At 39.1% G+C, this 12,800-nt stretch overlaps 1 protein-coding gene across 1 annotated transcript in view; it reads left to right on the top strand.

Moving 5' to 3' along the window:
* Positions 1-12,800, top strand: part of LOC108238645 — a 188,296-nt gene that overhangs the window by 152,266 nt on the left and 23,230 nt on the right. The window contains exons 8-10 of the mRNA XM_017420878.3: positions 5,066-5,322; positions 6,101-6,237; positions 10,180-10,301. Coding sequence (XP_017276367.1) covers positions 5,066-5,322; positions 6,101-6,237; positions 10,180-10,301 — 516 coding nt within the window. The remainder of the gene's footprint in view (positions 1-5,065; positions 5,323-6,100; positions 6,238-10,179; positions 10,302-12,800) is intronic.

Below are 12,800 nucleotides of genomic sequence, written 5' to 3'. Positions count from 1 at the left end.
TAGAAATTACCTCTTCCAACAAGATTCTAAATTAAAGAAATAAAAAATATCATTTAATATTTCTGCTCTTATCATATGTGTGTTATCAGCAATCAGACTTTTGTATTTTAATGATCACAGTTATTGTCAAAATTTTGGAATTGCAACTATGGAGTCAACACAAATTTCTGAAAAATGAAGTTAGTTTTGGTGTGTAAAGGGACAGAAGACATCAAGATCTTAAAGATGTAAATGTTACAAGTATTTTAATTGAATTGTTAGAATACAGACATCAGAGTCTGGTGCAGTCAGCCAAAAATGACCTTAGATACAGCTGATCAACACTCTCATTTAAAACAGGGCACACATGTTTGTCAGTTATCTAAAGCACTCTACACCAAAGCAAAGCAACAATGACTGGTTTAGATAAAACACAAGAGCTTCAAGACCTGCCTGTTTCAAATCAGCAGCATGGAAAAGTTTTCCAGTGATTGGCAGCAGCTGTGGAGCGTCAGAAGTGGATGTAAGGAAAGCCATAAGGGTCATAATTCACATGCTTTGAACTGCTCTCTGGTGTCTCATAAACTCTGTTAATTATGCCACCAGATGTTTAATAAGGACCACTTGTGTATAAACAGCACACTAGCACTACCTAAAACTTTATTGTTTTGTATTTTTACATTGGAAGATTGTAGTCAGTGCTGCAAAACTTTTTTTTGCATCAAGTACATACAAAACTGACCACAAAAAAGAGGTATGTACCAAACCACGACCTTAGCATACCATTACACCCCTGCAAGTTAATGAAATTTACAAAAATGGTATGGCAAATCCAAGGAGAGCCAATACACTAACTAAAAAACATTGTGTATCTATTGATATCCATTTTGTATGAGTTTAGCGCTTTATGCCATTGTTTGAAAAATGTGCTCTAATTGTGCCGGAAACCTTAAAACAAACATTGCGCAACAGTGGTGGAACTCTTTCATTTAGCACCTGAGAGTGAGCCCTGTGTGATGCTGATCAGTGCTGCAATGTGTTTAGAGGATTTCAGAAAATTGTACTAATTTACGCTCACACTTTTTTCAGGGAACTGCAAGCTTTCGTCGAGCCATGTTTTGCTGTTTTCTCTCACCTTCTAAAGTGAGCATTATGCAAATGAGTGCAAAGACAATTAAAAACAAAATAAGTCTCTCCTTCCTGTTCTGGTTCGAGACCAAAGTAAAGTGATGACATAGTGGAAAAGAGAAGCTGTGCCTCAGCTTCATAGATACAAAAACTGACAACATGCCTGTGCAGAAGTGTAGATGGTATTTTTGCTTTAAGTTGTAATAACTGTGTAACTCCCTGCTGGTTGAGCAAGACATGAATGGCCGAGTTTTAATAGTCTTATAATAAATGTAAATTGTTCTTGCTGCGAATCAGATAGAAAGAAGACAACTAATATATGAGAATTAAGTGTACCATTTTTTAACTTGCTTAAATACATAACTGTGAGCACTAAACAAATAAAAAAGGCCAAGAATAAATATGCGTTTGTATCTGCGTTCCCTTTCTATTTTACAGAAAAAAGATTCTGGACCTGAAACATGTTTTTTTTTTACCTTCATCACTGTTCAAGGATATCTCTTCATTCGCTCGCTGTTCAATACCCCCATCATGTCTTTTTTAAATTACCATCAAGCAGTTGAGATTGCAATAAATCACAGTCTTAGCCTTTAGTAAAGGTGGAGATCCAAGGGTAAATGAAGTTAACAGAACTGCTTTCAATTTCATCTGGTAAGAGAGACATCTCTACCCACAGCCTTAAGGGTCCACTAGGATGGCCTTAAGCTGCTCATTTGAATGTGTGAGGGTACTTAGTTTTTGTTGCCTCTTTTGGCCTTTTTTTAGTATCATCACCAACCTTGTCATGACCGGTTGTCCTTAAAGCCTAGTCCTAATGGTGAAATGTAATTTTTATTGCCCACCACCATGAGTGGCATTTGATCATCTAATTGCCTTTGTCTGTGAGTTCATTTGTCTGTCCATTAGCAAGTTATCTCACAAATCAGTGGAATGATTTTATGGAAACTCTCAGAATTTAATCATTGGGTGTACATCTACAACGCATTTACATTTGGAGTCAACTTAATTCAAGATGGCCATCACAGCTAAGCTATCTTAGCAAACACAAAATTTTTTTACAGATATCAAACTAAATTTTGTTATGGTCCTAGCTGAGCATGATCCTAAACACATAGTTTAAGCACTACAGATTTTGTGATATTTTTGCTTAAAACTTTAGCATTAACTGTTGTCATCAATTGTGCCCATCTGTTAGCAAAATAGATTCAAGGCTAAGGTGCAAATTGAATTTAGATCAAGTGTTAGGGACACATTGGTAGTGGTTAAGGATTGTGTTAGGGGCTTGGTTACGCTATGCAAATAAATGGCAGTCAATAAAATGTCCTGATAATAATAAAAATCTGAACTGGTTTGTGTGTGTGTGTGGTGTGTGTATTTGTTTGTTTATAGATAATAAGGTCCAAATCCTGAAAGTGCACCAACATGTTGGGACTTTCTGTAAATGTTACAACTAAATAACAGGCCACATGGGTACTAAGTGATTTTTCAAGACAAGACATTTTTTTGGGTCAGGTTAGAGTTAGGTTATATTTAGGTTGAGGAATTGAAATGTGATGACCTAAGTTTACCGAATGAAGCCCTATGTGAACAAAGAAGCAGTATGTGTGTGAATGGGTGTGTAGAAGTTACACAGTTTTGCAGGGTCATGTCTGTGGGTGAAGCAGAAGAGTGTGAGTGTCAGGGTCTGTCAGAACCTGTGCCCTGCACACAGCCCAGGGAGAAAAAAAGAAGATAGGTTTGAGTGGGTTGGTCGGGGGAGTAAGTGATGGAGTGTGTGAGGTGGTGACGGAGAGGCTGAGGAGTGATGGAGTTGGGTGGAGGGAAGGGGTTGATGAGTGTGTGCTCACAGTGTAAGTGACACCTCTCCTCCTCAGACAGATTGTCTCTTTCTGCCTGTAATGGGGACCCTGTTAAAGCACATTTTCCCTCCATCTTCCCCTTCTTCTGCACACACACTCTGTCATGATCTCCCGTCTCTCTCTGTCCTCGGTGGCAATTCTTCTTGTTTGTTTATATTTTTCTGCAGAGATATTTGCCAAATTGCCTGCATTCTGATGTCTTTCAATTTGCCCTTTTCTCTGCATAATTTTAAATCAATCTGCATCTCTGTCTAAAACTGATGACTTTTTGCAAAGCCGTGTATACTTCTTACGTCTCATACAGCTCTGAGTGAGAGAAGAAAAAAGTAGGAAGAAGCGGAAAAAGAGAGATCAGAGCGTAAGGAGAGAATATCAATGGTCTTCTGGTGGGAACATTTGGATGATTTTTTTTCCTTTTCTTGACAGCAACAATCCTGCATAACCAAAGAGCCCATTTATCCTCTGTCCAACATGATTTTCTGTGCCAATCACACCAGGATGATTCACATGCATCCTTACTTTAGAAACACACACATACTGGTAGAAGATCTGAGGATACACAGGCTCAAAAGAACCACTTGTACTTGAATGCACAAGCCCACACACATGCACACACACACTCTCATACCTCAAACAGATATTCTGAACCAGACTCAAACATGTTGCTTTTCTAAAATTTAATCAACAGCAGGTGTATGTCAGTGTGAGACAGTAGATGTATGTGATTACTCGCGTATGTCTGTGCCCTCGCTAACAATCATCTCAACGAACCAGATCAGAGACTATCTCTTCGCTTCAGAGCTGCCGTGCTGGCAGGAGAGCGGCACACAATCACACAGAGACCTCAGACAAGCAGGCTTCATAACTTCTCTGGGAAAAAAAAGAAAAAAAAAATCACTGGGGCCTGAGCCTCTATCCCAAATGAAATCTCTTGCACCTGTGTGGATGCAAAGATACAAAGGAATTTTTAATGCTGCTGATAGCCAGGTACAAGTCGCCATGGTGATCACAAAGTCTCCATGGAGATGGAGATGGTCTTCTCAACAAGGGAAGTGTTTTTGAAAACTGAAAAAAAAGGAAATGGTTTTGTTTTCACTTTCATCATTGGAAACTCTAATGTTTATGGAAATGATCTGTCAAAATTGTACACAGTGCAGCAGACAATTTGCAGTGCAGCTGAATGTGAACTTCTGCTCCACATCACATATTCACACAAACACGTGCACACACACAAACCCTTCAGCATCATCCTTCTCAAGGTCTGAAACTGCTCCTGCCTCCAGTTTCTATATTTTAACAGAACTCTGTATTTGCCAGGTACACACCAACACATGTTCTAGTGTAGCTTTTTTTTGCCAGCACTGAAATACTAAACAATGCTAAAACTGAAAAATAAATTAATCTGTGCCGCTTGGTGAATTGCAAAGCCAAATCTCACAATTCCTGTGAGTACGAGGACCATTTCGGGGAATTCTACAGCTTCGTATATTCTAGTCTTCGCATGTCAAAATGTCCCAACATCAACTCAAAGCGACACCCAAACATGTGCTCACTTCAGTCTCGGATTTCTAAAGAATCTTTTGAACTTGTTGAGCGTCAGGAATGTCGTTGGTGATGCTGTAACATCAACACCTCACGAATGCCTTCTCCCACTTCACACAAAACCCACCATCTAAGCACCCAGCCACCCACGGCAGCCTTCAGAGCGTCACATTACAAATCCAAATGTCACAACATGGAAGGTAACCACGACGCTATTCACAGAAAATTGTTCTGAGAGGATTTTTGGATATGACCGTCCTCGTTCTCTGATCTGCTGAAATAATTCATTATGTGTCTCCTCGGAGCTTTTTGATCTGTAATTTAGCATTCATTTGCAGATAAATTGGTGTGAGAGTTATTCCAAATGAAAGTATCAACACAGACTATTGTATATGATGTTTGTGAAAGTGACATTTGCATTTTTTTTTTCAAAAAAGTGTCACAAGGTCTCATTTCGCAGCATGTAATTCACTGAAGCTTATATTCTGTCAAACTTCAACACTGACCTTGCTTTTACTCACTGAATTAAAACTAGATTCCCTTTTTGTTCTTTCCAGGCGGTAGACTATGAGAGTCGAAGTTCCTTTTCATTCTCGGTGGAGGTCCTCAACCCTATAGTGGACCCCCGCTTCCTGCGTCGAGGCCCCTTTAAAGACAGAGCATCAATCCGAGTAGCAGTGCTGGATGCTGATGAGCCGCCGAGGTTCTCCCGATCCCGATACCTGATGGATGTTTCTGAGAACTGCCCACCAGCCTGCACAGTAGGCCGGGTCAGCGCTGTGGACCCGGATACTGGTCTGACCAATAACATCAGGTACATCACAGGATTCTTATGTAACATTCAGCATCTCAACATTGGTTATAAAAGCAGCTGGTAAAGATGTTGAATGAATGACACAGCGAAAGTCAAAAATGTGGAAAGCTTTGCTCGGTTCTCTTAGTCCAGACTAAACTAATAAGCTGCTATATATATATATATATATATATATATATATATATATATATATATATATATATATATATATATATATATATATATATATATTCCTTAATTAAGGTTCAAATTCCAACCTTTTGTGGATAAGAGAGAAGATATATAAACAAACCCAACAAAATACCTTTGCTGTGTTGCCTTTTGCCTGACAGGAATCACAAGTGCTTCGGCTGGTATTTGTTGTCGATCTTGTCCTAAAAAGTTCAAAGAGGGGGGCGAGTGATTTGTCCATAACAGCCACAAAAAGCCATGTCCCAATTAAAAGGAAAAGCATTAGGAGTGAGCATGTGGGAAGGAATGATAGTTGGTATATTCATGGAGATATTTAGATAATCCTTTTCACTTCAAAAGAGCTCCTATCTACTGCGATAATCTCCCCATATTAATTCTTTGGCCATTTGAATGCCGACTTCCTTATCACTCCTTCACACACTTGCCCCGTCTGCTTCTTTCACTCTGCACCCCGCCGCCATCTCTGCCGGCTCCCTTCCTCGCCTCTTAGCTTCGGCTCTTTTTTCCGTGCCCTTTCATCATTTCACTTACCTTCCTTCTGTCAACACAAGTATGTTTTCCTCTTATCCCGCTCTCTCTGCTTCAGATTCTCTATTGATCCCCAGTCAGATCCGGAGGCTTTGTTTCGTATCACCCCGGACACCGGCCTCATCACTACAGCTATGGAGCTGGACCGGGAGCGCGAGCACTGGCACAACATCACAGTCATCGCCACCCAGAGAGGTCAGAGCTTCCTCTTTGTACACCAATTAACACTGGGGCATCATTAGCGCTTTTTCGCCGGATTATTTCTTCTAATAGCACAGCTTTTAGTGAAACCAGCATTTTCCACTCCTGACACCTGCACCCACTGATGACTAAGAGGTTTAAGAGAGTGTAAACTGTACAGGATGTTGTACAATGTCTGAAAAGCTCAGTATCCAGTGTGAGATGCCATTCACTAAGCGGCTTAGCTCTCAAGTCATCAAGTCATAAGGGGAATGCTTTTTGGCAGGAGGGACGGTCTGTTACAGCATGCCTGACAATCAATTGATCTATATTGTGTTCGTTATCTGATGCTGCAATGGATCCCTTCTCACAGGGATACGACTTGAATCACAGCATCAAAGCAGCAAATTGAAGACAAGCATTTGCTTTAGTGGCACAATGCGATAGTAAATGGGAGCGATAAACACCTACTGATTCCAAGCAAGTTACTGCAAATACTCAGGCACTTCACAGGTTACCGTTCAGTTGGGAGAACATCTCAAGCAGATGTTGAAGAGGTTTTAGTCAAATTAAAATGAGAAGAAGATCATTTTAGCCATTGCCTTTTTAATGTTGTTTGCTGTTCATTATCAGAAACCTATAAATGCCTGTGTAAACCCTGCCAACTAAATGGTCTCATAAAGTTTAACATCTCAAATCTCATGGAAAACCTAACAATGCATAACTATATTGCTTGACTGTTTGAGCTCTTTGATGTATACCGTAAAAATGATATAGTCGATGTAAATGTTCACAAAAATGGTAATTACCTTAGGTTGCAAAAGTATTCATGCCTGTAGTATTCTCCTTGTTTTGATGCCCTACAAGCTAGATTTTTAGATTGAATTTTAGAGTTTTCTATCTTTTATTTGACAAAGCATGACTGAAAATGCATTAGATGCAAAGTATTTTTCTATAGTAAAACAAGCAAAAAAAGAAAGTAAGCCAAGAAAACAGAAAACTTGTGTGTGAGTATTTATCCATCCCTCAAAGTCAGTACCATGTACTTTTTGCAGCAGTTGAAGCAGCAACTCTCTTCAGTCACATCTCTAGAAGCCTGGTAGATCTAGCCACTAGAATTTTTGTTGGGGCATCACTTGTGTACAGCGACCTTTAAATCATACCAGAGTCTCCGTTGGACTAAGGTCTGGGCTTTGATTGGGTCATTCCAGGACACTTAACTGTTTCTCTTTAAACCACTGAAGTGTTGCTTCAGCTCTGTGGAGTGCATAGCTTACAGTGGTCATTTGGACAGATATTCTCCCAAAGAGCTCCCCAGCTTTATCAGTATTATATTTGCCCTCTTGGTTGCTCTTCTTAATAATTCCCTCCTTGCCCGGTTTCTCAGTTTGGTGAATGACTATGTTTTGGCAGGTTTGCTGTGGTTGCATATTATTCTCATTTCTAATATTAGATTTAATGGTTCCCTAACCTATCGAAAGGAGTCAGTTGAAATAATTCAGGCATCTGATTAGGATGCCTCCTGGGCGCCTTGCCCTGGAAGTTTTCCATGCACGTCCCAAAGAGAGAAGACTGAGTGGAACACCCAGAACTCACTGGAGGGATTATGTATTTTCTTTGGCTTGAAATCCCCCAGAAAAAAAAAATGGTGAGAGGGAGGTTTGGGTGTCCCTCCTGGACTTGCCTCCGTGACCCGACCAAGGATAAGCAGCAGAAAATGAATAGACTGATAGATGGATTTACTGGTGGTTCATGGGATAATAAGGGTTTGTTGGTTTTTTTATGACCAAACTCTGATCTGTTCCTCTCCACAACTTAGTTTCTGTCCTGTGTGAAGAGTTCCTTGGGCTTCATGTTGTCAATTGTTTGGTGGTAGCCTGTACTACTGAGAGGTGTCTGATTTTGATTCTGGGAGCATTCAGCAGAGGCGATGCATACTAAGATAATTTGACACTTAGCTCACTCACAGATGGATCTTATTTAACTAAATATAAGGCATCTGATGGTATTGGTAGGGGCTTCAAAATAAAGGTAATGAATACTAATGATTTTTTTTTAAATAGTGTAAAACAAGCTTTTTCTTTCCATTTTCATTAAGCTGAAGGATTTTGTCAAGATCCATTACTCATAATGAAATTGAAAAACTGTTTAAATTCCAGGTTGCAAGGTAACAAAACAGAAAGAATACTAAATGCTTGCCTTTAAACAGCTGCAGATTATGGTGGGTGTGTTTTTCTTTCTATCAAACAGAGGTCAAAAGTAGTAAATAGTATGATGCATTCGCTGTGTTCTGGTTTCCAACCACAACCTAGCTCTGACATTTAAGAAAGCAATAAATAGCACCTCATTCAAATAGTTATTAGCTCAATAGGGAGGCTAAGGCTGCTCATTGTTTACCCGACCTTCTTGGCCTTTTAAATGATCATTGTAAAATATAACCGTAAACAATATCACCCTCAGCAGCTTAAGTGGCTGTGATGAAGTGAGGTAAAAAAAACAACTTATTTTGATGTCAAACACAGCTATTCCTTTAAATTACATGACGATTTTACTTTTGCATCATTATATCCAAATGGTCATCACACTGGCAGAAGATTAGAACACATTTGCATGAATCATCTTATTAGTCAATTCATTTTTTAAGGTACTGACAGTCTTCCTGCTGGTGCCACATGCCAGCTCACATAACACTCATACACCATATGTATGGTACGGGTTATTAAGGAGACAATAAAAATCTATTTTCAGTGTAGTTTGGGGTGTTATAAAAATTAACGCCAGCTTGTTGTTTCATCCTGGCTAGGCTCCAGTAGCATTCTTTGAGCAAGTGACAATTCATTAAGTTCCAAACAAAACAAACCAATTGCTTTTTTTAAGTGAAAAGTGTTGTTGGAGAATATCACCCACTGTGGGCAATGAAGGGAAGTTGTTTTCCCTGCCAAGGCCTGTCCTGGACAAAGGTAATCGTTGCTCAAAATCTACTCAGGGCTCCTTGTGGCAGCAGAGTGTTGGTAGGACTGAGGCAGCAGCACAGCGAGTGCCTGTCTTGAATAATGAGCTCTATCTAATAAACAGACTGTTGGAGGTTGTGTTGACATAAACACAGTGGGAGCTCTGCCATGGCCACGGGCAGGCCTGCTCACCCAGTGGCATTACAGCGAGAGCTCATTTTCAGCTTTTCCAGTGATGGGAAGCAGTTGCTGCCATCCATGACACTGCATTACCACTCTATCTCTGAGAACATGGTGTGGGAGTGTATGTAAATGTGTATGTAAATGTGTGTGTCTCCGTTTATAGAAAGCGCAGTCTGCCCAGCTACACGATGTGTGCCACTGAGCTCGGATTGTGCCATAGCACCCTAAAATGTAAAACGGGTGAATGCTGAGCACGCTCAGAGTGTGACTTCATGCGTTTAACGCCTGGCTGTGAGAACTTTATGTTCAAGTGTGTGTATAGCAAAGTGAATGTGTTGTGAATGAGCCTATGCCAATCCATTTAAACTGCACCCTTGTGTGACTGCATGCAGATTGACTGCTCTCTACATCCTCCTCCATGCCTGATCTTTCTCTTTCTTGAAAAACACTTGCACACTTGACACTGTGAGATGCTTTTTGGCTGAGAACTGAACACTTTGATGTGGAGAAATTCGACTGTTATGGAAGCATCAGCTGTACTCCAGCTGGGATCCTGTGAGTTGTAACGTGGGCCAAATGATACCAAATGTACTACACTTTATTTAGCCAATTATGTGTAGGCTAATGGGATCTGAGAATTGTTGAAGTTTTTGGACAAAGACTAAAATGCTTGATTGTGCCTATGAGGACAAATGGATGGAATTAATGGGGCGGAAACCTGCACCCACATGAGTGTATTTCTTGTGCTTTTCTAGAATATCTTATTAATATTGTGCTTTTTTGTTGGCAGCATGGTGATATGTTTGTTTTCTCACTTTTCCAGATAATCCCAGTCAGGTGTCCAGAGTTCTAGTTGCAATAGAGACATTAGACCTCAATGACAATGCACCCGAGCTTGACAGGCAATACTCAACGGCCATGTGTGACTCATCCAACATCGGACAGGTCAGTAAGAGTTTAAATAAAACTTTTCAATTAATGTGTTTCTGTGGATTAAGTTGTTTGATTCAAAACTTGAAACAGAACATGTGTAAAACTTTGAACACGTCCAGCAGAAAATTCCTCAACTTTGTTTTATGTCTCAGTTTAATCTAAAAATACTTTAAATTCTGTTTTTCTTTTTTCATCTTGGTTTTGATTTATGACGCTTGATGGCCCACCAACCAACACACTGAAACTTCAATTTATCCAGCCATCTGTTCATTTTCTATACTCACTTGATCTTGCTCAGAGTCACAAGGGGCTGGAATGTATCAGCTGTCATCAGGCAACAGTTCATCACGGGGCCAACACCGAAAAAAACACTAAGACCTACTGCCATGCACTCACATTCATGGTCAGTTTAAGATAGGAATGAATTCAAGGTTTCAGACTTGGACAACATACTGAAGTACCCAGAGAAAACCCCACCAGACATGTGGAGAACATACAAACTGCACATGATTCAAATTGGGAAACTTTAACAAAACATCACCAAAATGCCATGCTGCCCAAACTTTTTAAAACTTTCATTTTTTTTCCCCAATCATTTTGTTGTTTATTGCTTCTGTGTTTTGGATTGTTATTGCGTTGCATGGCATTCATTCAGCCAAGTTTCTGCTGTCGGACAGATGGTTTCACATTTGACTGTAGAGCACTTTGGAATACAGGGGAGTTCTGGTCAATTCACTGATTTCAAGGTAAAACAAGCCCAAATTGTCATCTCTCCACCACCGTATCTGTACATACATGCTTTTTTTTCCAAAACTAAAGTTGTGCATTGAAACAAAAAAAAAATCCCAATTTTAGTGCCCTCCAAAAAACTCCAATTCTGTCTAAAAAACTGCATGATGTTATTATTATTATTATTATTATTATTATTATTATTATTATTATTATTATTATTATTATTATTATTATTATTGTTATTGTTATTATTATTATTATTATTATTATTATTATTAATAATAATAATAATAATAATAATAATAATAATAATAATAATAATAATAAATAGATACAATACAGTTAAATATGTATTTTGCTTTTGTTTTAATGAGGTTTTACTCTTCTTTGTTTTTATTCTGGTAAGAAGCAAAATAACTTTGATTTTGCTGAGAAAAAAACTAAACTTTTCAACTGAAATGATAGGGTTGCTTTATTTTATCCCTTTTTTATTTATTGTAACATACATTGTTGTCCTGGTTTTCAAAGTAATACAGGAAAACAAATTTGCGTCATGGTTGGTGGCGTAAGCTATTTCATGAGGTTGGGTGAACTGCCTGTAGATCTCTGTGACAAGATTATATCAGGAAATAGTGCAATAGTGTCCAAGAGTACAACAGTATTGAACAAAGCTGAGCAATCAGGGATGAAGAGATGAGCCAGACTAGAATTAGATCCATGGTTTCTCTGTGTTGATAAAAGTGCAGTACAGCTATTTATTCAAAACAAACAACAAGGTTTTTAAGGTAGCATGGACAGACACTATTGTTTGCCTGCTAGCAGTTGTCAAAATGCCCCCAAATAAATGTGAGGCAATAAGGAGCAAATGTTTGCATGGAGGAAACCAGACACTGAGCTTCACCTAACAGTACAATCCAAACAGTGAAACAGAAGCAAGGAGTCATCATGGTTAAAAGTCTGCCTCATATTTGAACAAATCAATGTGTAAACATCAAAAAGACCAAGAAAACATAAAAAAGACCTCTGGGAAGTGACCCACACCAGAACTTGACCATTTTCTGTCGAGACAAAACATTTGAAAACTTCTTCCAAGACAAGGATATTAGGAGGAATAAAAGGAGGGAAACACAAGCCAGACTTGCAGGATCATTTCTTCAAGCAGTCTGCTTTCAAGTCTCATTTTAAATTATTACATCCAATATGTCTTTGCTTTGCAACTAGACTGTGATATGCAGTTTACCAGGAAATGGATCAACACAGTTTATCTAAAACAAATTAAATTATGAAAAATTTCATCTAAAATTCTCTATTTTTACCTACGAAATTTTAATCTAATCTTAAAAAAAAAAGTTTTCCTGATTTAAATGAGTAAGTATTGTGTAAACCTATATTTTTTATCTTATTTCCATTACAGAACCATGAAACATATTTTGACATGTCGAAAGCTGCACTTTTGTTCTCACCTTGGGGCCAACTTCCCAGAAGCTGCACTTTTGCACTGCTCAGTTCTCAGCTGAGGCACTTCTAAAGGTTGTCAGGAGTGCTGAGGATTGTAATTTGTCAGGAAGATGTGAGAAGAACTTACCTTTTCACAGTGGCAGCAGCAACTCCAGCACTCTGTGTTGGTGTCTACATGCGAAGCACTACAGTGACACACCGCTGAGCATAGGTCAGCAACACCTCGGATGGACTCTGAGGCCGACACACAATCACCGCAGTAACACATGTATGAGGAGGAAAACAGACTTGTAGCTGGGCAGTGTAGTGCGGGAAAATTGC

The sequence above is a fragment of the Kryptolebias marmoratus genome, linkage group LG20 (assembly GCF_001649575.2).
Source record: "Kryptolebias marmoratus isolate JLee-2015 linkage group LG20, ASM164957v2, whole genome shotgun sequence".
In the NCBI taxonomy this organism is placed as follows: Eukaryota; Metazoa; Chordata; class Actinopteri; order Cyprinodontiformes; family Rivulidae; genus Kryptolebias; species Kryptolebias marmoratus.
The sequence above is the reverse complement of the archived record's forward strand: the minus strand, read 5'-3'. Positions and strand labels throughout refer to the sequence as shown.